The following is a 22,606-nucleotide window of genomic DNA, read 5'->3' as shown; positions in this document are numbered from 1 at the left end:
AAGGCAATCTTTTCTTTTCAGAATTTACGATTAATTTCATAAAGATATAATATGCCGGGAATAACAACCGTTTGTCAACTAGCAGCATTTTTTCGATCGATTTTATTTACGTAAACAATAATAATCATTTACAATAATTAATTTGCCAAAAAATCGAATATATATTAACGTAAATTTGATTATTCTGGTCATTACGTGTAATTATTGACAATTGTACATGTAATTACCAATGATTTTGAGAAATTTAATAAATTTAGTAAATGTATGAAACTCATAAAAATTTATTAAATTCACCAAAATTATTCATAATTATATTGCCAGTGATTATGCATAATTGTTATATTAAGCAAATTTATGGTTATATACATATGTATTTTTTTTTTTAATTCATCAAGATTTAGCAGAGAAAAATACCAAATATTTACATTCATAATAATTTCAATGCAAAATTCAATCGATAGAGAATCTTTGAAAGAAACGGCGTCCGACAGATATCCAGTTTTCCAATTCATCAAAACGAGTCTGAATCGCAACGCATACACCTTACGAAACACTAGTGCATAACGCACGTCATTTCCGTTTTCGCACTATACAGAAAAAAAAAAAAAACTCACGCAGTTCACGTAATCGTGATATAAGATCCGGAACTAAATCGAATCGCGGCAACAACAAGACGTTTATAGCGCATTTCGAAAATATCTCGATGCTAGATCAAATCTATGCATGCACTAGTACACATGCATGTATGTACACTGTATATATCAAGATTCACGTCTTTCCGCGACTCGAGGCGTTTTCCTTTCGGAGTCACGCGTGCAAGACTGTCCACGTGGAAAAACGATCGGCAAGCAAGAATCACGAGGAACCTTTGTCCTCGAAACTCGTAGAGTCCGAGGGAACGAGGTCGAACCTAACCTCAACGCGCGTCAGCGCGTCGTTGCGGTTTCTGATCGTCCATCGTTCGGTCGGGCGATCGCTGATCGAGAGGGAAGGGGAGGAACGATCTAAGTTTGAGACAAATGTATATGAAGGAATGGGCCAGAGGGGGGGGGAAGGGGAGGAAGGAAGACAGTCTTCGTGGGGACGCATTCGCGGAAGGGAACACATACGATATGAGAATCGTTTTTTTTGTTTTTTATAGCTTGACTAGTGTATACACTCTCTGTATTCTTAAAGTAAAACAAGTATATATTTGAAATTTAGTGAAAGTAAAAAGAAAAACTAGTGCGGTGAGAGAAAAAGAATTGTTAACTTGAGCAAGTTTTTCAACTTGATTAAATTTCGACGATTCAAGTACTTGTTGTGTATCTCAGTTAAATTGGAGAATATTTGAACCAAAGATTAAGCATCTTGTAGGATATTCAAGTTGCAAATTAGTTGTTGGTTTAAGTGTTTAAAAATGATTAAATTTCTTTGGTTCAGGTATTTAAATAAAAATACTAAAACTAAAGAAATTTAAGCAAGTTGAAAAATTAGTCAATAACAGTTTTCTTCTTTCTTCAGCGCAGTGCAGCAATAAAACAACAAACCTAAAAAAAGAAAGTTGGGGAGTGAAAGACGCGTATATATGTATATGTATATATACATAAATATTTAGGCTTACCCTCGGGTCTCGTGGAAGTGGCGGAGGTCCTTGAGGAAGTTGTCCCTCTCCTTCTCGTACGTGACGGGGTCCTTGTTGAGGATCTTGGCCATGTTCGCGGGTACGAGGTGCGCGCGAATGCGGGCGTGCTAGTCGGGGGTGGTGGTGTGCTCCGGGTTTACAGGGCACGACGCAGGGGCAGCGGGCAGAGTAGTAGGAGGTGCAGCACATGGGCGCGCACGGGGGCACATTTACGCGCTGAGCGTCCTGCTGCTGTTGATCTTACGGCGCACGGTGGCGACGACGACGACGACGACGACGTCGCGCAAGGGCGAAAGCGAGGACGAGGACGACCGCGGGTCGACACGGGGTCGCGACCCGCTCCCGACATCGGGTCGCGTCTTGTCCTGCACCGAAGTCGGCCGGTGGCCTCTTCGATACTTCTATCCCTTTTTTCTCTCTCTCTCTCTCTCTCTCTCTCTCTCTCTCTCTCTGTCTCTCACGCTCTTTCTCCTCCTCTGCCTCTTTGCGTTTGCACACACGCGCGCACACTTTTCGTCTCTCTCTTTCTCTCTCTCTCTCTCCGTCCGTCCTTCCGTCGATCACACGCTCGCTCGCTCACTCGCTCGCACGCGCGAAACGAGACGGAGACGACGACGACGACGACGACGATGATGACGATGACGACGACGACAGCAGCAGTAGCAACGACAGCAGCAGCAGCAGCAGCAAGAGCAACGGCGGCGGCTTTTCCTTGTCGTACCGCCGCCCCCGGACTGCTGCTCGCCGCCGCGTAACGGCGTACGACGCTTTTACGCGGGTGTCCGCGCGCGCGATTTCACGAGACTCAAGCCGCGCCGCGTGCAAGGAAAATCGGAATGCACCAACTACAGGGAGAGATAGCAGCGGGCGGGCGGACAAGCGAGACTCGCGTTTTCAGTACAGCACAGTACAGTACGGTAGAGAACAGCACGGCACGGCACGACACGACACGACACGATACGATACGATACGACACGACACACAGTACCGCTCGGCTCGGCTCGGTTCGGCCCGCTTCCGATCCGCTCCGCTCCGCTTCGCTCCGTTTCGTTCCACTCTCGGCTCGCGAGACCGCAACAAACACGACGACGACGACGACGACGACGACAACGACGACGGCGACGGCGACGACGATGATGATTGTGATGATGACGATGACGACGACGACGACGAACGGCGAAGAGCCTTGCTCTCTCTCTCTCTCTCTCTCTCTCTCTCTCTTTCTCGTAGGCTTCGATCGATTCACCTGTCACTTGTCAACGAAATTCACGGGGATCCGTTACGCCACGCACCACACGCCACGCAGCAGCCGCCTCGCGATGCCCGGCTAGCTCGCGAACGCCCGAATTCGGCCCGCGCGTGTCCTACGCAGGCCGGCGGTGAGCGACTCTCGCGGAGCGCGTTTCACTGCGAAGCGAGGCCGAAGCGCTTGACGTGCGCCCGTATATCAAAATGGCGTCTCGTGCTGCCTGGCATCCATTGGCGAAGCCACCGCGGCCAATTTCCCGTACGCCACCGCCGATCGCTACGACGCGCGCCGCGACGGCCTGCACCGCGCACACCGTTTCCGCTCTCTCTCGCCACACACGTCGGCAGCGCGCGCGCCTCACGCCCGTCGACGCGACGCTCTACGTCATTTTACGCGCGGCCACTCCGCGTACCAGGCACCCGCACGGCGTGTCACACGTCCCACACGGCTTTTTTACCCTCTCGCGCGCGCGCGGCCTGTACCGTCCGACCAACGACGAAAATCCCGGATCGCACAGTACATTTTTACTTTCAAAATGGATGGGTGCCCCCACCAGCTCGCGATTCTTTCTCCTCCTTCTTCTCCTCTGCCGCCGCCGTCGCCGAGCGCCGAGAGTGGCCGAGAGCAGCGCAACGTTTGAATTAACGCCCGTGCCGAACGCTGGGAGCGCGACTTACCTCGCGGCGCGGTGTCGCCATCTCTCGCCGAGCGACTGCGACCGCGCGGCCCGCGACCCGCAGCCGCGAAAGGCGCGACCATTTAAACCGTCGATTCTTTCTTTTTCACACACTTGGCCAACCTAAAGTTAATGAATAATAAAATTAATTTACTTACGTGAACAAAGAATTGTGTAGTCAAAAGTTACGTTAAGATTAAATTAGGTTAATTTTGTAAAATATTATTCATATTATATTGGAAATTCGTAAATGTTTAACATTTAGAGTTAAGACCACTCTAGCCACTATAGTGGCCAGCGATAAACTTGGAAACTTTGCACAACATGTAAGTTCTGTATATATGCATAAATTTTACGTTCAAAAACTGACAAATTTTAATTAAAAAATGCCAGCCACTTAAAGGTTAAAGTTTGATTATCCAAAACAATTATATGTACATACATACCATGCAGTATATTAAAAATCTATCGTTCGTGTAGTGTATATTATAAATTAGTAATGACAGTAAATATTGAACGCATCATATGCGTGGTATTGTCATTTTCGCGTGGCGCACTCGATTACGAAAGTACCGATAAATTTCTCACGTGTACGTTCACTACGTTCGCACGTGTCTGAGCGTGTGATTGACGACGCCCGCGTGATTTCGACGAGGCGACTTTTTGTAAATTCAACGATGCCCTACAAACGTAAAAAGTATCACAGAGGTGACACGCATTTAAAAAAAGGTTGGAGAACGAAACGGAAGACGAAAGACTTGGATGAGGTAAATCGTGTAAATTTTGTTCAACCATAACCTCCTCGGCACGTGAACGGGCTGATGTGTTTCACACTCGCGATCATTGCTCACAATGACGTATTCGGGATTTCTAGATCGATGAGGATCTCAAGGAAGAGAACGTGAGGCAGCTGTTAAACCAGGAAGTAGATTTTGACAAACCGGGAGCGGCGCAGTATTACTGCCCTCATTGCGCGTAAGTACCATACGATATCGTAACCTAACCTAAAGGTCAAGTTGAAAACGTACCTCGACGTTTATTCAATTATATGATGAAATCTTCTATAAAAATTCCAATTTGCAATTATGTAAAAATATTTATAAAAATAGATGTACAAATATTGTCTTTTTATAAAATATTTATAACTGAGTAATTAATTTTGAAATAGTACTTAATAATATTTCGTTAAAGCTAAAGTTAATTTGTATTTACTCACTCATTTAAAAGTTATCTAAAAACTGCAGTGAAAAAGGATATTTTTACTGCACAGGTCGTTACAAGTCAAATTTTTCAATGTTTCCTTTTTTTGGCTAAAATTTTTTGTCATTAAACCTAAGAAGACTGAAATTTTTAAATTTCAATAACTTTTAGTTGGAATTGTAGAGTCAACACATCCTTAAAGTGTATTTGTCTGATATACATTAAATCGCAGTAAATAAATGCGTTAATTATAGAATATTTATATGTTAAATTTCTCAAGTAAAAAATATTTTTACAAAATGCATGAGACGATATCTAATTCATTAGAATAATACAATTTTATTGGAACTAAAAAATAAAATTTGTTCTAGGAAATATTTTATAAACAACACTGCTTTGCATACTCACTTCAGTACCAAGGTTCACAAACGACGAATAAAAGCACTCGAGCTAGAGCCATACAGTATTGAAGAATCGGAAAGAGCGGCGGGCAAGGGAAATTACATCGCGCCGCAAAAGCGGAAGATTGAAACTGTGACTCGGGAGAACTTTAATATAAAGGATAAGATGGATGCTGAGCCAAATGCTAACGTAATGAAAATAAGTGAATAGAAAGTTGTAAGAGCTCGTTTCGAGTCACTGTATCTTCACTGTATCATGCAAGAAGGAATTTAAATTTAGACACAATGACCAATAACTTGTATAGACTCACTTGCGCTTTAAAGCGCACGTATAAAATTTTGATGCGCGACGTACGTCGAAAGACTTTTCCTCCAAATTTCGAGAGGGACTATAGTTCAGCGCTGTACATTTCTGGTAATAAGGCTCACAAAGCGTTCGCATATCTGACACCATATTTGGACATGGACGAAAAATTTGCCAATATAGACAAATTACAGAAAAATCTGACATTGCGCGGAATAGATATGGACGTCGTGCAATTGAAAGAAGCGTGGGATTTCTATATGAAGATAATGGCGGACAAATATGCATTGGAGGACAATAACACGGAGCTCTCAGGTCGCATAAAAACCTTGCTGGAGAATGCCGAACGTACCGCTGAGCAGGAGCAAGAGGTACTCAAGTTGCGCACGCAGCTTAAGATCATTCGGCAGGATCTAAAGACGATAAAGGAAGCGATCTGGGATATGGAAGAAAATGTGATAGAAAGGATCTTGAAGTTGCCAAATGAGCTGGATCCTAGAACGCCCCTTGACAAACCGGTGATACTGAAAAGTGTTGGCAACGTGCTCCAGGTATCGGAGAAAAACATAAGGAGTCACATTGACATCGGAACGAATCTAAACTTACTAGAATACAAGAATCCTTTATATTATTACTTAAGCAACGACGCAGTCTTATTCGAGCTCGGGGTACTGGCGCATGCAGGCCGAGTACTTGGCGAGAACAATATGATCAAGATGATTGGCACGGACTTCAGTCGCAGTCTTCTAGTGGAAGCTTCCGGCCTAAACCACGAAGATCCCATGGCCGCCTTCTTGATAGAGAACCACAACGAGGTCGAGAGAGACTCACCGAATCGCATGCACCTAGTCGGCGGCGCGAGCCTGATCTCTTTTCTGGCGTTGCATACAAAGCAGCTGATAAATCCTAAAAGTTTCCCGCTCAAGTATTTCGCCACCGGTAGACAATATACACCGTTGCAACGAGATTCGCACGCTTGCGGCTTGTTTACGGCATGTCAGGCTTCCGTGGCGCACGCTTTCGTCGTAGTGAAAGATTCTAAGAGCGAGCTCTATAAGATATCGTTCGAGGAACTTTTGGAAACCGTGTGCAGATTGTACAATGATTTGTGCGAACACTATCGCGTCATCGTCCGATCTGCATCCGAGTTGCAGTCTTGCGAAGAGATGCGCGCGTCCTTTGAAATGTGGTCACCGTTCATGAATCGGTACGTCGAGATTGGCCATGTGTCCGCATATGGCGATTATTTCAGCAAGAGATTACTGATTGCCTATCAAACGCCCACTGGTAGGGACTTCCCCGCAATAATATCGGGCACTGTTCTTTCCGTTCCGCGTCTGTTAGCTTGTCTGCTGGAACAAAATCCCAACAGGTTTGTGATTCCATCAAAGATTGCCGAACTTACACCGTCAAACGATCACGTTGCTGTGTAAAGTAGTTACGAAAGGAATTTTGCCTATGATATTCTACTATAGTTTGTTTATATGTAACATATGATCCTTTTGCAATTTTTTTATTTTTATGTCTTTGATAATTGTGTAACAACATACTTCGTATCGTTGTGTTATTAAGACTTGTATTATATATGAATATATAATTATTTTGCATTAACAATAAATTATAAGCAAAAGATCAATCAAAATTGGCACTTTTTACAAAAAGAAATTTCTGCTGGAATAAAAATGATAAATAAACATCTTGAAAATATTTATTAATTTTATTGAAGTCACTGATTTCAAATCTGCACTCATAATTGGAAAATTTTAAATGGCAAGTCCAATGTGAAGATGTCAAAACTATCAGGAAAAATGTTAAAATTTGATTTTAATGACAAATTTTTTGCATTTTGATTTCGAGATTTGCACTCAGCGAAATTAATAACGCTCATATAGTACTCAAATTCTGCAAAATATAATCAAAAAAATTTGTTGCAACAAAGAGTTAAGATTTTATTTTGTAAAAACGTTTATAATTTTCTAAGCTAACGAAAAAGTCAATATTCGTAATTATATTGTAGCGATTAATTGATTAGAATACAAATTGTAAAACTCGAAATATTTTTAAAACAGAATATATCAGTAATGTCACCGAAAGACCGTCAACCCTGAGTAAATTTTCGGGACCGTCACTGGGGTCCCAGGGACCCGGCGGTAATTGAAGAGCGATGACGTTATCGACTATATGATTGTTAATATTAACAAATATTTGAGTAATACATTATTAAAATTTTGATTTTTTTATTATACAAATACTTCGTAAGCAAGTATGCATACTTATATTTAACATCATTGTATATTGCTTTAAAATTGTAATTCTTTTTGATTAGTTATTATCTCTGTCGATAATCAAACTTGGATGTTAACATCAAAACTGCGATTTTTAATAAAAATCGAGAATTTTCGGGTTACAAATACATTAGCATATCTATGAAACTTCAGGATAACAATAAATTATAAAATTAGTACTGTATTGTCAGTTTATCATTAAAAATTTAACAGTCACACAAACTCCCATAAGGTTAGCGGTCTTTCTGTGTCGAATCTAATCTCGGTACACTGGCATCATAGTGTATGTCCATGTTGTAGAGATGGCGTCGTATTAGCTAAATCGTGGGCATGGTCATCTTCAGATTTCTTCTCTCTTTCAATTTTCTCGTAAAATTTATTCTATCCGGTTTTTTTTGTACGTACTTTTGTTCTACAAAAGAATTTTGTGATCTGTTCGTAAACCAATTCGAAAATTAATTTATTCTGTAATACAATCAATATTTAGAATCCTCTTAAAAAATATATATACAATAGTACATCTATATCATCTGGTTTTTGTATACAATAGAATATAAATATAAATTTATATATAATAAAAATAAAACGTATTACTTATTATTACTAGACCGTTATTTGACAAGATATCGATCGATGTAATGCAAAACCTCGAAAGCAACTTCTACCATAATAAGTATGATAATCATCCACTCTAAACGAACATGATGACGATCACTCAAATGCGATGATAAAATGCTCACCAGCTCCAGGCAATGATTTAATCTCTCATTCATCACCTGCACATACAAGTATATATCATATAAAAATTAATATAAATGTCATACATGAAATAACACTAAAGATTGGAAAAGTTACTTTGTAGAAAGAATTAGCGTTTTCTTTTTTCTCAAAAAGTAACTAATTTAGCATTATAAATTATCGATTCTGAAAAGTAACATGTTACAGTTATAATTATTAAAAAAAGCAACGTATTATTTTTCACTTTTATATTAATTTCTTGTAACGTTTATACATTGCCATTTAAAAAATAGAAATTTTATATTTCTAACATTATTAAATTTAATTTGATATGCTAAACACATTCGGTTATATGCAAAATTATTTTGTATATAATAAAAAACTTTAAAAACTTGAAATATATTTAATATTAATTGTATGTGTGAAATAATAATTTATAATTATATATATATATATATATATATATATATATATATATACACACTTGGAATAAAAAATATGGAATCAATATTTTTTAGCTAAAAAGTTTGCCAAACGTGAGTTCGTGATAAAATCATTGTAAACCATCAATAGTTCGAGTTTAATTTTAAAAAGTATCAGTTTTATTATTGATGTGTGCTTTATTATTGATAGCCATTTTCACAGATAATTTAAATTGTATTTCATTCTACTGAATGCACTCCACGTTAACGAAAAAGTTTGAAATAATTATTAAGTAACTGTACGAATAACTAAATTAGTTATTAATTACTAAAAAACGTAACTAAATTAACAAAGTTATAAATAAATGGACAGGAAAGAAATTTAAGCTACTAAAAAAAGATAAGTAACTGTGACTTGGGTAAAAGTAACAAGTTACTTCTTAATTTTACACAAAATGTATGTTAAATACTTACTTTCGTGCGTTTTGCGATGTTAAAATAACTGCAGATTCGTTGATACAAGTTTTCTAAATCGTCTCGTTCCCAATAGAAATCGGGTGTATCTAACAGATCCGACCTTAGATTAATTCGATGTCTAAGAGCGAACAATTCGCCCTGTTTCCTCAATACTTGGTGTTGCGTCATCAGAATCTTCTTGCCAGCTTTTAGGTCCTCCGTGACGAACTCAATTGAATCGACATAGCGATTTAACGACGCCTCCCATATGCCTAGCTTGACGGACTGTGCCATGGCATTGGAAAACGTATACTTATCCAAATTACTAGCTTCCTGCACCAGGATAATATCACCATCTTTTAAATGGCTCTTTTTCCTATTAAATTTCAAAAATTAATATTTTTTTAAATCTTGAAATTGTCTAAATTTTTTAAAATTTATTTCACACGTGGAATCTGTAAACGTGGAAGCATTTGATAACGAAAAGAAAGTAAAGATACCCGGAATCCGCATAAGTATAATTCATTAACTCGCTTTCGGTATGAACCAGCTCTTCCATGTAACGATTTAGTTCGTAACGTCTCAAAAATTGTAACAAGTTGCCGCATTCGAGATCGGAAATATTCCACATGACAATGCTACCTTCTCGGAAGAAAAAGATCTCTCGTGGTTCGTGTCCTACTTCATACTTGGCCACCGCATGTATGACATCAGGTAAGGCTGCAAAGAAAGCAATTCAAGATACAAAACAAATTTTAATTGACTTTATGATTTGGAAGGAAGAGGACCTGCTTGTTTTAATGATGGAACGAAAGTTCTTATTGATAAATGCATTTAATTTCAATTATATTTATACATATATTTGTATATATGTATATAAATACATTCACATGAACATTTTATGTAAAAAACAATATAAATAATACATGAATTTAATATCACATAAACATATATGTATAAACATTTAAGTGATATATCAATTAAATATCAAACTCATGATAAAATATTGCTTTGAAAAAGGAATGATATCATAATACATAGTTGGAATGATATCATAATACAGTAGTTGCATAACGAATATTATTTTTATAATATAATTAATTTTAATAATTATAATTAGGATTAGTTTGTATTGTATAATTAATTTTAGTATCGGTATCAGTCGATTAAAAACGGACTGTCGCAAGCACCTAGTCCAGTCGCCACACCGCCTTCATTGTCGGTGGATAATTTTGTTCTTAACATGTGGCCAGCTTGTTTGTTCACCATAATAGTCTTCTCATCTCCAATGATAACGCCAAATATGCCTAACTCCGAAACCAACTCTTTCGTCTCTAAATTCGTATTTCCATATTTCACAACATAATTTCTGTGCACTGGTGGATTAATCCGATCCATAAGAATCCAGGCTACTCGATTCTGTTCGGATTTCACAGATTCCAAAAAATCTTTGATGGCTGTCCCATATAAGTTGTTACAACCACCTTCTCTTTGCGGCTTTAATACAAAGCGTTGAGGATCCGAAATACCCATCTCTATGGCGGCGTTCCCATATTCGTCAAAGTCTAATGGATAAAGGCCTAAAATAAAAAATCATTTTTTAAACACATTGTTTAAAAACAATTTTTGAAACTTGAACATTAAGAATTGTCATTAATATTAAGAATTATAATATTTGGATTGTGCTGGTTTTTTCTTAATTTTTGTTAATGAAGATTTTCATATTTTGAGAGAAAAGATCATAATTGATGCATCTTATGTAACTCTGTATATAAAATTCATCAGTAGTTGTCTTTACGAAGGATATGATTTCAACTCCTACTTGTCTAAGTTTGAAGACGAAATTAATATTTTTATAAAAACTGCAGTAGATTCAAAAATGATTCAATTCGTAATGTTTGTGAGAGACTTCAGCATACTTTTTATTTTATATTTTTTATGTACTTTTAACATATTATTATTGATTTATCGTTATATTTAATTAACAATTGATATTTTTATAATTAACACTAAAGAAAGCTTAATGGAGGCTGAAACATTGATATTTTATATTTAAAATATTTGTCATATTATTTATAGCATTAAAATCTTGCTTGGTTTGTGGCTCATTATTATTTTATGTAATTTATATATATATATATTTTTTTTTGTTCATATAATCACATGCAATTAAGTAAAGACTATTATTACCTGTTGCATTAGCAAATATCATCTTTCTGTAAAAAATTATTGTAATATACAAAGGCAATCACTTACCAGTGAATACTTCCTTGACTTTTGCTGCCGCTTTCTCATCTTTTAAAAAACGTGCCACCATGCCAGGCTTTGCGAGAGTTTGTTGAACTTTCTTTGTACCAGCCAAGTGATATTGAATGCTCGGACATTTGATCGCCAACGACCTCTCTATCAACAATCTCGCATCCCATTCTTTTTGGGTGTAATACTGACCGGGCTCGTAACCGCATCTATAGTAAACTACCGCCACGACGTAATTATTAATCACTAGCTCCATACCGGAACCCAGTCTCGCGGTAGTCGCTAATTGCGTCAGATTTCTTCGAATTACTTTTATATTTGGATTCTGCTTGCGTATTTCGTACTCGTGAAAACGTTGATCACAAATGTTATATGTAACATCTTCGATAACGAACAAAATGACTGCTCTGCAAACAATCATGTCTTTAAGTATAAGAAAATCGAAATATGATCTTATTCAAACGATAGAGATCACATAAAATAAACAGCAACCGATATGCAGCCATTCCAAAATTGTTAGACACCCTGATTTTTGTCTCTCAACATTTTGTATCTCAACATCTTTATAAAAATAAATACAACCAAAATTATAATTGAAAACCTTCATTTACTATCACTATTTAATATTTTCTTATTGCCTCATTCATGACTTCTAAAATATTAATTTTATTTTTGGTAAATTTTCTTTCAATTTTTTACAGAAAGAGTTAGAGTTTCACAACCAAAATTATCTTTTGAGACGAAATATAAAGTCAATACATTTACTCTTTCACACTGAAGATGATCCAAACCCAGGATCAAAACGTCTGTATACTTCATTAATACAATTTATTTTAATCTATATAAAAAAGTTGTTTCTTCTTTTTTATATTACTATCTTTTATATAATAATAACTGGAGACTCGCATTTTGCATTGGCAATTATATTCATCAATTGATTTATTCGTTGGAGCCGTTACCTCTTCATTTTATATTAATTTTAATTTGATATTAATAGGTGATACTGTTTTTTCTGTGTAAGAGATCTTTTTCAAACCACAACCTTGCTTGCTTTAACCGTGTGATACGAAAAATTATTCTACTAAGAAAATTTATTTTGTGAAACATTGATTTTTAAAAATTTTCTCTATGGAAAACAGCAAAATTTCTTCTAACACCATTATGTGCGTAATGAGATTTATTTCAAGGATGCCTAACAACTAACAACTTTCGACATGACTGTATCAAATAAATAATGATATATTATAAAACAAATTTATAAAAAATATAAATTATAAAAATAAATCTATAGAAATTACGAACGTACTGTGAATCTCCGTACAAATGCCATGCTTGTATCAAACCCGAACATAGCGTTTGTAGAGCATTGTTTTCAGGAAGATTCTCCAGCTCGGCCGCGTAGCCGAGTTCTCGCAGGACAAACTTGTGTAACTGCGTAGACGCAGGTCCTAGCCAGCCGAATCCAGAGGCGATTGTGTTTATCTCGACTTGCTTCCAGCAACAATGAGACTTAAGCGTTTTAATGTCTCTCTTGGGGCAACTCGTTTCTAACATTAGATCCGAGCGTAACAAGCCGAGAGATACTTTCTGCGTAGCCCCCGCCTTGTGAACAATTTCATAGATATTGAACAAGTTTCTAGTAAAATCGTCCACCTTTACTGTCTCTTGCAAGGTATCCTTCAAGAAATCGTAATCGTGAGCTACTCTATGTATGAGCACATTCAAAATGATCTGTATGTCACAGGCGTTACGAAACTCCTCTCGAGGAAATGGTGAAGGAAAAAGTGTGAACGGTGCAAATTGCAAGACATCTCTGTCAAAGTTTTTTTTCGATCTCAAGCACATCCCGTTCATGAGCGCCCAATCTTTTGCTTTGTCAATCAATTCCTCCAATTCTTCCTTTGGCAAATCAAGCGAGATTGGTAGCTTCATTGTCGCTGGTTTGTCTCCCTTTGTTCTTCCAAGCTGAATTCTGCTTCAAGCTTTTAATTTCTAAGGTACAGAGTACACTGTTATTATTGTTTTTTCTTATTTCAGATTAAAGCATCAGAATTCGTGTTTATCTCTTCATGAAATATATCATGTTATATCAATAAATAAACTCAAAGTTTATTTTGATAACAGAATTCGTGTTTGGTGATATCTCTTCGTGAAATACGTTACATTGTATCAAAAAACTCAATATTTATTCAAGCAATTATTGCACGAAAACAAGGCATTCTTCACAACGAAAGCCATGGAAATTTGTAGTGAAAATTAAAACAATCACGTCACTATACGTGACGTCATATTTGATTATTCCTAGTTTATTATATCATTTCATGAAATAATCAATCATTTATAATTTCTAAGTACAGAATACACTGTTATTGTTTTATTCTTTTCATTGCAATCAAAGCATCAGAATTTATGTTTGGCGATATCTCTTTACAAAGTATGTTAAATTATATCAATAAATAAACTCAATGTTTAATTTGGTAATTCTTGGCTTGTAGAAAGACAAGGAATTCTTTAGAACAAAAGATTTGGAAATTTGTAGTAAAATTACAACAATCACTTCACTATTATTTAATTATTCCTAGTTTACTGTATCATTTCTTGAAATGATTAAGTTTCTAGGTGTAGAGTACTTATTATTTTGTTTTTTAATTGCAATTAAAGCATCAGAATTCGTCTTTAGCGACATCACTTCGTGAAATATGGACCTTGTTACATCAGTGAATAATATACCTGCAATTCACTCGCACAAAGACAAGGCACTCTTCATAATAAAAAATATAAAAATTTATAGTAAAAAGTATAACTACTTTATTTATATTTTTTTGACACGTAAGGAAATTATATTTGACTGTTTCTTTATTTTATCATTTTGTGAATTGATTGAACCTCGCGTAGTTAGCCACGTTAATAAAACGAATACATCAGATGTGTCAATTAACCTTGAGACAAAATTATCAAATATCTACCTATGTAAGCACGTAATATCTATGTAATGTAACCAATCTTGTAGGCAACTTGTAGTGACTGATACCGATTGATGATTTCAATTAATTTCTACTTTTTCAAACAAAGAAACAGTCTTATCTCCGATAAGATCGATCAATTGATTAAATTTAACACTAGCCAAATGCAAAAAGAAAACTTAAAACTAATCGCTTCTAATCTAATTTGGAATCATTTTAATAAAAGAATTACTTAATTAGTAATTTATACTTTAAGTAAATAAATTATAATTTGCAAAAAAAAAACAAGATAATATGATTAATTTTAAGTTTTGTAATTGGCTTTTCCTAAATTGACCAATTAAGCCAATTGGAATTGATGAGACTCGCTCAAAGTTATTAACTCTGGTTCGCAAGCAATAATTTATTCCCATCACCAGAATTTTTTAACGCAACTTTGAAATAAATTTATTTTATTATACCTTTTAATGTTAATTAAATTTTACAATCCTTAATTTTACAATTGCAAAAAAATCTTAAATTTCAATTTTGTTTAAATTTGAGAATGTACTAAAAAGAAATAATACAAACCAAATGGCATATAAATATCTATCAGCAATACATGGATCTAGCTCATCGGAAGTACAAAACTCGTAAAATGATTAACGAAACAATGCCAATCCAATTTGGATTGATATATTGTTTCCTATTTCGATTTGTTAAATAAACACTAGACAAAACAAGCGCGCGCTACAAAGCTATTACATAATTTTATACAAATTACAAATTTAATATTACACTATTAACTCCTCAACACACATAGTCAAAATACGCGATCTCCACGATGACAGCCGCTTAAGAAGTTAGCGCAGCGAGAGCACTAAATCAAATCTTGTTTGTGTGTTACAATCATCACCGCAGCTTCGTGGCTGAGTAACTCCGCTCGTTATCGAGATAAATAGATCAAACAAAACGATGTGTGTAAACTTGAAAAAGCAATTATACACTCGATACTGCGCAAAAACTCATGTTGACTTTGAGCAATTACGACAGTTTGCAAAATCTCCCACAATCGCACGTACATTGATATTACTTCAGAAAAACGTTAAATGTCTAAAAATTTCAATTCTAATGAATTCAGTGTTGGATGAACAAATGCGCATTACAGCCATTGTACACGTAGAAAAAAACATTCTTATTTTGAAAACATCTTAATTTTCGAAATAGTTAAACATAATTTACTTATATGAAGAAATTTTGTGTAATTTCATCAAGAAAAAGATTCATTCAAATACTCATTCATATTCAAATTCATATATATTTCAATAATACTTTTCACTAGTTGAGAGGAAAAATATCAGATAAAAATCACAATATATCTTTAAACCAAAAGTAACAATTTTTTAAATACTATTATTATCAAAACAACAATTAAGATGATTATTATAATATTGAAATAAAAATAGAAAATATTTCGTTAAAATTTAAGTTTATAAATTTTTTACGATTAAATAAATACAAGGTGATTCATGTTTTGTCATTATTTTTTAATACATTTCCATTAGAGAATATTTTTTATTTTTTATTGAAATAATTGTTGATCCAGATACAAGATCACTCACCAATTTTTTTTTATATTACTTTTAAATATGATGTAGAATTTGTAATTTTTTAATAATTTTTTCATTATTTTAAAAATGAGTAATTTATCCTTAAATATACAGCTTTACATACATCGATTCAATAATCGATACAATGATTTACTGTACATCAGTACGCATCAGTGTGTTCAACTAATTGCATTCATTATTAAATTAAAGAATACTTACGATTGGTTGATAGAGATATTTTACTAGGAATATACAACTGTTGATCCAATAAGCCATAAGCCAGAGTTTCCAAATTATATTCTTCAGCAGTGGCCAAGGCTTTCACAGTCCATGTCTAGTAAAAAAATTTACTCATGCATATCTCTTCTTTCTTTTTCTTTTTTTCATTAAGTAAATAGATTGTATTATATTCCATTTCATTATATAACAAACTTACGTTAGGCTTTGGATTCTTGTCATTGTGTATTATGACTCTGCTTCTTCTAGATGGTGTCTTTTTGATTTTGAATGTAGATATATTATTTATGATGTCAATCCCATTTTCCTTTGGATTGATTTTCTCCAAACAAGTTGCAGAATCATGAAAAAGTCTCTTGTGAATTGTCCACACATGATACACGGGCAAGCTCGCCTTTATCACAGCTGTCCTTCCTCGCAAAATATTCAAGTTCTGTACGATCCTTCGGTGCACGTCAATATTAATTTTATCTCTGCAGCTCGATATCACAAGCCTTTGAATCATTGCGAGATTCATTTTACTAGGTTTTATTGTTAAAAGTATACCTATTACGGTATACTTTTACTCTATTTACGCTATCTTTGCGTATACAAATAATACGTATTGTGCAAATACCTCTTGGGTCTTTAAACGAAAGGAAACTTGCGTCAACGTTTATAACGTACGCACGAGCCTCGTCATCTGGTAAAAGTTTGTTCACTATTGAGTAATGTTTTTGTAAGCCAATATTACTACTAGTCGTATCTCGTATTATCAAACATATTTTCACGTTTACATGCATTTACATCATGTAACCAAACACGAACGTTTCATCATTTTTTTTTTTTTTTTTAATAGCCGGCAGAGAAGACTATGGAGACATCTATCGGAGACAAATTTCTATGCTGCGTTCCGAAAAAGTGGGTTTGTTTTTTTCTCTACTTCAGGGGGTACGGTCCATAATTCTACTCGTCGGATAAAATAATTTCGAGTGACCAATCAGAATGAAGAAATTTCAAGAAATCTCAAGATTTCTTCATCCTGATTGGTCATTCAAAGTTGCTCTATCCGACGAGTTGAATTTTGGAACGCACCTCGGATCAAACAATTTTGTACTGACCGGAAACTACAATTCTCAGCTTCTCTTGTGCTTTGCACGTGGAACGGTATTGGCGTACTGGTTCAGCGCTGATCAGTTTTGCTTTGTACAAATTGGTTATCTCGACCAGTACGAAAAATCAACCATGGTAAGTGATTCAAGTAACATTGATTACTAATTAGAAAATTATTTCTGTCGTAGTAACGATGTATTCGTACCGTACGAATCACGTCGAATATTGATTTAGGTTAGGCGTCAGCCGATTAGAACGCAAAATCCGAACAAATATTCATGTAAAATATTTACAATGAATTTAATAAAAAAACATTCTTATTAATGTTATTGCAAATATTTTGTATATTTTGTATGTATGTGTTTATAATGTTTATATGTGCTTTTTGTTTTTTTTTTTTCAGGCAACGACTAAGGTCGACAATCCTGAGAAACCAGGACAGGAAGTCACTCCCATTCATCGAATTAGAATCACGCTCACGTCGCGCAATGTTCGTTCTCTTGAAAAAGGTGAATAAACTCATAATAGCATTTATCTTGAGAAACTGTAAAATTACAAGCAACACTTGTATCTCCAAATTTGTTTCAAAACAATATTTTACAAATTAGAATTAGAGACTATTATTGTAAAGTTATTATTAATTTGTTACCTGATTGTTATTTTTTTTTTAACTATAGTGATATGATTTATGATTAATATGATTTACTATTTAAAACAAAAACATCTTTTTGTAGAAAGTTTATATAAACATATTTTAGTGTTATATATTAGTCATTTTTACAGTTATTACTAATTTATTCCGTTAGATAAAGTCTGAGACAATAAAAACTAAAATTTACCATAGTCTTTTTCAACTAGAATTTCCTACCCAATCCTGTATAAATGATTGTATCATATTGTATAAATTTTCATAGTTTGTAATGCCATAACTCGATTTGACTTCTTTATGTTTTAGTATGTGCGGAATTGATCAATGGAGCTAAAAAACAGAAATTAAAGGTCAAAGGACCTGTTCGCATGCCCACAAAGATCCTGAGAATAACAACTCGCAAAACGCCCTGTGGAGAAGGTTCAAAGACTTGGGATCGCTTCCAGATGCGAATTCACAAGAGAGTGATCGATTTGTATTCACCATCGGAGATCGTGAAGCAAATCACGAGCATTTCTATCGAACCTGGAGTAGAAGTCGAAGTAACAATTGCTAATGAATGAATTAATAAACAGTGTCATTAAAACGACAAAATTTTAATAAAAATATTTAAAAACTTAGAATGTCTATCAAATATCTTTTATAAATATGACCAAGTTTGATGCACATTTTGATGTTAACGACTACATATTTTCCTTTGCGTTTTATGATTTGATAGTCTAAATCAAATGCACAACTAGTAATGAATAATATTGAATATATTATGAACTTTGATTATTGGATTATGATTTAATAATTATTTAATTGAATAATTATTATATTACAACTTGGATAAAATGAATAATTTGAATAATATTTGGAATTCTCTTAAACGTCAAAAATGAAGACACCTGTCTTGAGATCGTTTATTCAAATCAATAGAAAATTTCTATAAAATATTACAGTGATTGATTTTTACATCTTTTATTTTCATATTTATTGAAAAATCGTACTGACATCCGACAAGGCAGTAGAATATTCTATCAAATCTAGCTGTAATTAAAAATACATGCGATATCGATTAGTTCAAATCGAATGTGTATTTTTTTCACACGCTCATATATACATATATATATTTATTTATATATATGTAAATATTCAATTATCTTCATCGGACAGATCTTCCTTGTCGTTATGGTCTACAGCTTTGCCATTCTGTTCGATACCTTTGCTGATGGGATCAGTTCCTTCACCACTGCTAAAATCGCCTTCTAGCCCCTCCACGTCTTCTTCATCATCACCAGCGACCTCCGCATTTTCGAGCTCTGCACGTTCCATCTGTCGCGCCAATTCTGCTTCGTCCGTCGCAGTAACAACTTTTGGCTAATATTACAGAAAAAAAAAACGGTAATTTATATAATATAATAAAGTGGTCAGAGCAAATAAATAAATAAAAATATAAAACCTTTACATAGATAAATTTTTAATTTAGGAAAGAAGTTAATAAGTTTATTAACTTCTATATTTAAAAAATAACTAGGTGAAGTTAAAAGTTATTAACTTTTAACTTTATTATTAAACTTTTTAATTAATACCCTGCTCTACTTCTCCATCAAACTTACCGCCATTTGAACTTGGAATACACCTCCAAGTGACGTTATCTTATTTTGTATGACTTCGATCGCATCGCTTAGCGCTTTTAAACCATCCTGTTTTTCTGGAGTAGATGTCGTCATGACTGCAAAAACGTCAGTATTAAATTAAAACTAATATATTCTATTTAACAATGTTTCATATATAAGCACATTTTATTCTTATATATATATATATATATATATATATATATATATATATGAAATAATGATAATCCTGCTTAAATATAATTTAATCTTCTTTAAAGAATTAAATACTCTTAAGTTTCAACAAAATATATTTTTATTTTATGATTATGATAGTCATTTAAAAAGTACAAATAATTGTTTTAATAATAATAGTATTTAAAAAATTTTAAATCTTGATATTGTTAGTAGATATTATTTTTTATCAATATTTTTTTCCGTCAAGTCATTAACATTACTATTAAACAATGAGAATAATATTTTTCCTGATAAAACTATACAAAATTTCTTCGTAAATAAATTGTCTGTTTAATGTTACATAATCTTGTTTCAATATTTAACATTTCAAAAATAAAGATACTGTCAAAATAAAAATATTCTTTTCTTCTGTATAATAATTATCGCATAAAATATAACATTTATTGATTTAATACATATGCAATTGATTTAAAAGGTAAACATACCGTATAATGGAGGAGCAATTAAGTTAATTTTTATAGGAAGTTCATCAGTGGAAAGAGCTAAGCCAGCCTTCAGCGCAGTTTTTACAGCATCGATTCCTTCATAGCCATAGCAAGCCACTTCTACATCCGCTCGAATTTTGACCGCTTGCGAAGTGAGTTTTCGCTTGATATTATTTAGCAATACTTCTTTTGTATGCTCATCCAGACCACACTCTGCTAAAATGGAGGGATCCCTAAAATTGGTCACATTCACAAGTATATTCCTGTATTTTCAAATAAATTTGAATATACAAAATGATTCTTAAATCTTTATTACAAAAAAATTTTCAAAAACCAGCCAACTTATTAAGAGATTTTCTTTATGTTGATTTATTCCACTTACCATAAAAAATTGTGAAACTTGAAAAAATTAATAACATAGTGTTTTTATAAAAAAATCTGTTTATTCTTAGGTTCGTCACTAATTAAATAAAAAAAAAATAACGCATAGCCTCAAAAAATAAGTCTTTACATTCTTGAAATATACACAAAGTTTCATTAAAATAACACAAATAATTTTTAGGAAATTTTTTTAAAAAAACAAATTTTTCTTCAACCTTAACATTCTGTATCTTTGAAATTAAGCCATTGTAGCTTAATAATACATAGTTTTTGTCTTGAATTAACATAAAAAATCACTTTTTAACATTGTTTAGAGTACTTAAGAATCATCCTAAATATTATGTATAATGCTCTCTTTGTATAACGCAATTCGATTTTACTTACAATACTGATTGTTTGAAAAAATCATAGGCGGACGCCTTCTGTTTCTTGTATTTTTCTTCAAAATACCAGGCTGTTTTTTGATAAAGTTCTTCCAATTGCTCATCGTTGTCATAATGCAGCAGTTCTGCCACGTGTCTTAAAATTGAGTTAACAGCTTTAGCTTTAGCGTATCTCTCCGTACACTTTTCCACATCTTCAGCAGATACACGTCGCTTACTCAGATCAATATAACCTAGAAACCATAATTTATATATTTTGTCACAAAAGGCATGCATGTCAAAAGTAAAAAAATGAGTAAAAATTAACATATAATTTAATAAAACTATATGTGTGGGTGTGCGTGTGTGTACCTTGGTGCTAAAAAGACCAATATCCAAAATTGCCAAATTTGAGTTATATACACTAATGAACTCTAAATGAGAGCCACTATTATTGTACAAAGTTTCAGATAATTTAAAAATTCATTGGTCCTTGTAGCACCAAAGTACAGATTATATATGATACAAAATAAAACCTACAGAAAAACAGATTAATCTTTTGTTTCATTGATCTTTTATATTCACATATTTTATTGATTTTTATAAGCCATTTAATTTTTATTTTCATTATGAACATCGCGAAATATATAAATTAATAATGTGTATGTCCAGTTACCTTTCTCCTTATCTACACGAATAACGACAACCGGCTCCGTTTTGCCTACCCGGATAAGTTTATTAATAGACCTAATACGTCTCCTGGAGAGCTCAGAGAGCAGAATCATGCCTTCAATATTGTTGTATTCCAATAGATGCACATATGCACCCATTTCAGCTATGCTGCGTACATTCACCATTACAACATCCTCCACCTCTGGATACTTTTCTTTATAAAATCGACACGACAGTACCATGTTTCACTGAAAACACATAAAAATGCATAATACAGTAACATAAGATACAAAAAATGATAGTTGGCAAAAATAAATGTACTTTTATGCTGTTTGGTTCATATTTATTTTCAATAAATCTAATTTTTTATTTATTATTTTTATGTAATTATATATATATCATATCATATATAATTATACACACATACAATTGTTGACAATTGTAAGAAATACCAAATTTTTTCAGTCAAGACGTTATTCGAAAAACTGAGAATGTTAGGTTAACTTCTAGGTTAGTATGTTCTGGAAAGTTAAAAAAAGATATCACCTAAATAAATTTATACTCACACGAAGACAAACTTTCCTTTTATATGTTTGAACGGTACCAAGTTCGGAACTGTAAAAAAATCACACGAAACTTGTCAGTAATCCATGTACAACCCTAAACCACTCCAATTCTGAAACGCGTTGAAGAAGAAATCTAACCTCTTTGTGACGTCGTCTTAAGTTACTTGTTTCATAGAGGGACATTGCTCAAGGGGTGGAACTGG

The 22,606-nt window shown here is 34.1% G+C and overlaps 6 protein-coding genes across 16 annotated transcripts in view; 3 read left to right on the top strand and 3 right to left on the bottom strand.

The window, feature by feature from the left end:
* LOC105207730 (AT-rich interactive domain-containing protein 2) overlaps window positions 1-2,134 on the bottom strand; it is a 62,967-nt gene extending 60,833 nt beyond the window's left edge. For all 6 annotated transcript variants that reach the window (XM_039457348.1, XM_011177341.3, XM_011177342.3 and 3 more), the window contains exon 1: window positions 1,604-2,134. In XM_039457348.1, coding sequence (XP_039313282.1) covers window positions 1,604-1,695 — 92 coding nt within the window. In that variant the 5' untranslated portion in view covers window positions 1,696-2,134. The remainder of the gene's footprint in view (window positions 1-1,603) is intronic.
* Window positions 2,135-4,004: 1,870 nt separating this feature from the next.
* On the top strand, window positions 4,005-4,528 carry LOC105207813 (zinc finger protein 593 homolog). The gene is made up of 2 exons (XM_011177458.2): window positions 4,005-4,316; window positions 4,424-4,528. The coding sequence occupies exons 1-2, from the start codon at window positions 4,227-4,229 to the stop codon at window positions 4,526-4,528; spliced, it is 195 nt and encodes a 64-aa protein (XP_011175760.2). The 5' UTR covers window positions 4,005-4,226.
* LOC105207729 (serine--tRNA synthetase-like protein Slimp) lies at window positions 4,424-7,161 on the top strand. Its single transcript, XM_011177339.3, has 2 exons — window positions 4,424-4,524; window positions 5,121-7,161. The coding sequence occupies exon 2, from the start codon at window positions 5,436-5,438 to the stop codon at window positions 6,885-6,887; it is 1,452 nt and encodes a 483-aa protein (XP_011175641.2). The 5' UTR covers window positions 4,424-4,524; window positions 5,121-5,435; the 3' UTR covers window positions 6,888-7,161.
* Window positions 7,162-8,170: 1,009 nt separating this feature from the next.
* Window positions 8,171-17,245, bottom strand: LOC105207728 (glutathione synthetase). Of its 6 annotated transcripts, none has more exons than XM_039457350.1 (7): window positions 16,383-16,497; window positions 12,918-13,603; window positions 11,612-12,018; window positions 10,546-10,935; window positions 9,856-10,075; window positions 9,374-9,731; window positions 8,171-8,515 (listed from the first exon to the last, which is right to left on the bottom strand). In XM_039457350.1, exons 2-7 carry the CDS (start codon window positions 13,541-13,543, stop codon window positions 8,351-8,353), a joined length of 2,166 nt encoding a protein of 721 aa, XP_039313284.1. In that variant the 5' UTR covers window positions 13,544-13,603; window positions 16,383-16,497; the 3' UTR covers window positions 8,171-8,350. The 6 variants fall into 6 exon arrangements, with proteins under 6 accessions (XP_039313284.1, XP_039313285.1, XP_039313286.1 ...); XM_039457351.1 differs by lacking the exon at window positions 16,383-16,497 and adding an exon at window positions 15,145-15,855; XM_039457352.1 differs by lacking the exon at window positions 16,383-16,497 and adding an exon at window positions 14,578-15,081.
* Window positions 17,246-17,290: 45 nt separating this feature from the next.
* LOC105207727 (40S ribosomal protein S20) lies at window positions 17,291-18,764 on the top strand. Its single transcript, XM_011177337.3, has 3 exons — window positions 17,291-17,627; window positions 17,896-18,001; window positions 18,448-18,764. The coding sequence occupies exons 1-3, from the start codon at window positions 17,385-17,387 to the stop codon at window positions 18,702-18,704; spliced, it is 606 nt and encodes a 201-aa protein (XP_011175639.1). The 5' UTR covers window positions 17,291-17,384; the 3' UTR covers window positions 18,705-18,764.
* Window positions 18,765-19,022: 258 nt separating this feature from the next.
* On the bottom strand, window positions 19,023-22,571 carry LOC105207725 (eukaryotic translation initiation factor 2 subunit 1). The gene is made up of 6 exons (XM_011177336.3): window positions 22,404-22,571; window positions 21,842-22,085; window positions 21,188-21,419; window positions 20,423-20,655; window positions 19,743-19,858; window positions 19,023-19,503 (listed from the first exon to the last, which is right to left on the bottom strand). The coding sequence occupies exons 2-6, from the start codon at window positions 22,077-22,079 to the stop codon at window positions 19,279-19,281; spliced, it is 1,044 nt and encodes a 347-aa protein (XP_011175638.1). The 5' UTR covers window positions 22,080-22,085; window positions 22,404-22,571; the 3' UTR covers window positions 19,023-19,278.
* Between the last annotated feature and the right edge of the window lie 35 nt (window positions 22,572-22,606).

Source organism: Solenopsis invicta, chromosome 14 (genome assembly GCF_016802725.1).
Source record: "Solenopsis invicta isolate M01_SB chromosome 14, UNIL_Sinv_3.0, whole genome shotgun sequence".
NCBI lineage: Eukaryota > Metazoa > Arthropoda > Insecta > Hymenoptera > Formicidae > Solenopsis > Solenopsis invicta.
This window is presented reverse-complemented; position numbering and strand designations above follow the sequence as displayed.

Bases quoted from the DNA above. Each gene is read 5' to 3' on its own strand.
- LOC105207727 (XM_011177337.3), top strand. From the start codon at position 17,385: ATGAAGAAATTTCAAGAAATCTCAAGATTTCTTCATCCTGATTGGTCA. The intron at 17,628-17,895 runs GTAAGTGATTCA...TTTTTTTTTCAG, and splicing joins AGTACGAAAAATCAACCATG to GCAACGACTAAGGTCGACAA. The intron at 18,002-18,447 runs GTGAATAAACTC...TTTATGTTTTAG, and splicing joins TGTTCGTTCTCTTGAAAAAG to TATGTGCGGAATTGATCAAT.
- LOC105207728 (XM_039457350.1), bottom strand. From the start codon at position 13,543: ATGAAGCTACCAATCTCGCTTGATTTGCCAAAGGAAGAATTGGAGGAA. The intron at 10,076-10,545 runs GTGCTTGCGACA...CTTTCTTTGCAG, and splicing joins CGGTGTGGCGACTGGACTAG to CCTTACCTGATGTCATACAT. The intron at 9,732-9,855 runs GTATCTTTACTT...GAAATTTAATAG, and splicing joins TATACTTATGCGGATTCCGG to GAAAAAGAGCCATTTAAAAG.
- LOC105207725 (XM_011177336.3), bottom strand. From the start codon at position 22,079: ATGGTACTGTCGTGTCGATTTTATAAAGAAAAGTATCCAGAGGTGGAG. The intron at 19,859-20,422 runs GTATGTTTACCT...ACGTTTTTGCAG, and splicing joins AATTGCTCCTCCATTATACG to TCATGACGACATCTACTCCA. The intron at 19,504-19,742 runs GTAAGTTTGATG...CTGTAATATTAG, and splicing joins TATTCCAAGTTCAAATGGCG to CCAAAAGTTGTTACTGCGAC.
- LOC105207729 (XM_011177339.3), top strand. From the start codon at position 5,436: ATGACCAATAACTTGTATAGACTCACTTGCGCTTTAAAGCGCACGTAT.
- LOC105207813 (XM_011177458.2), top strand. From the start codon at position 4,227: ATGCCCTACAAACGTAAAAAGTATCACAGAGGTGACACGCATTTAAAA. The intron at 4,317-4,423 runs GTAAATCGTGTA...CGGGATTTCTAG, and splicing joins AGACGAAAGACTTGGATGAG to ATCGATGAGGATCTCAAGGA.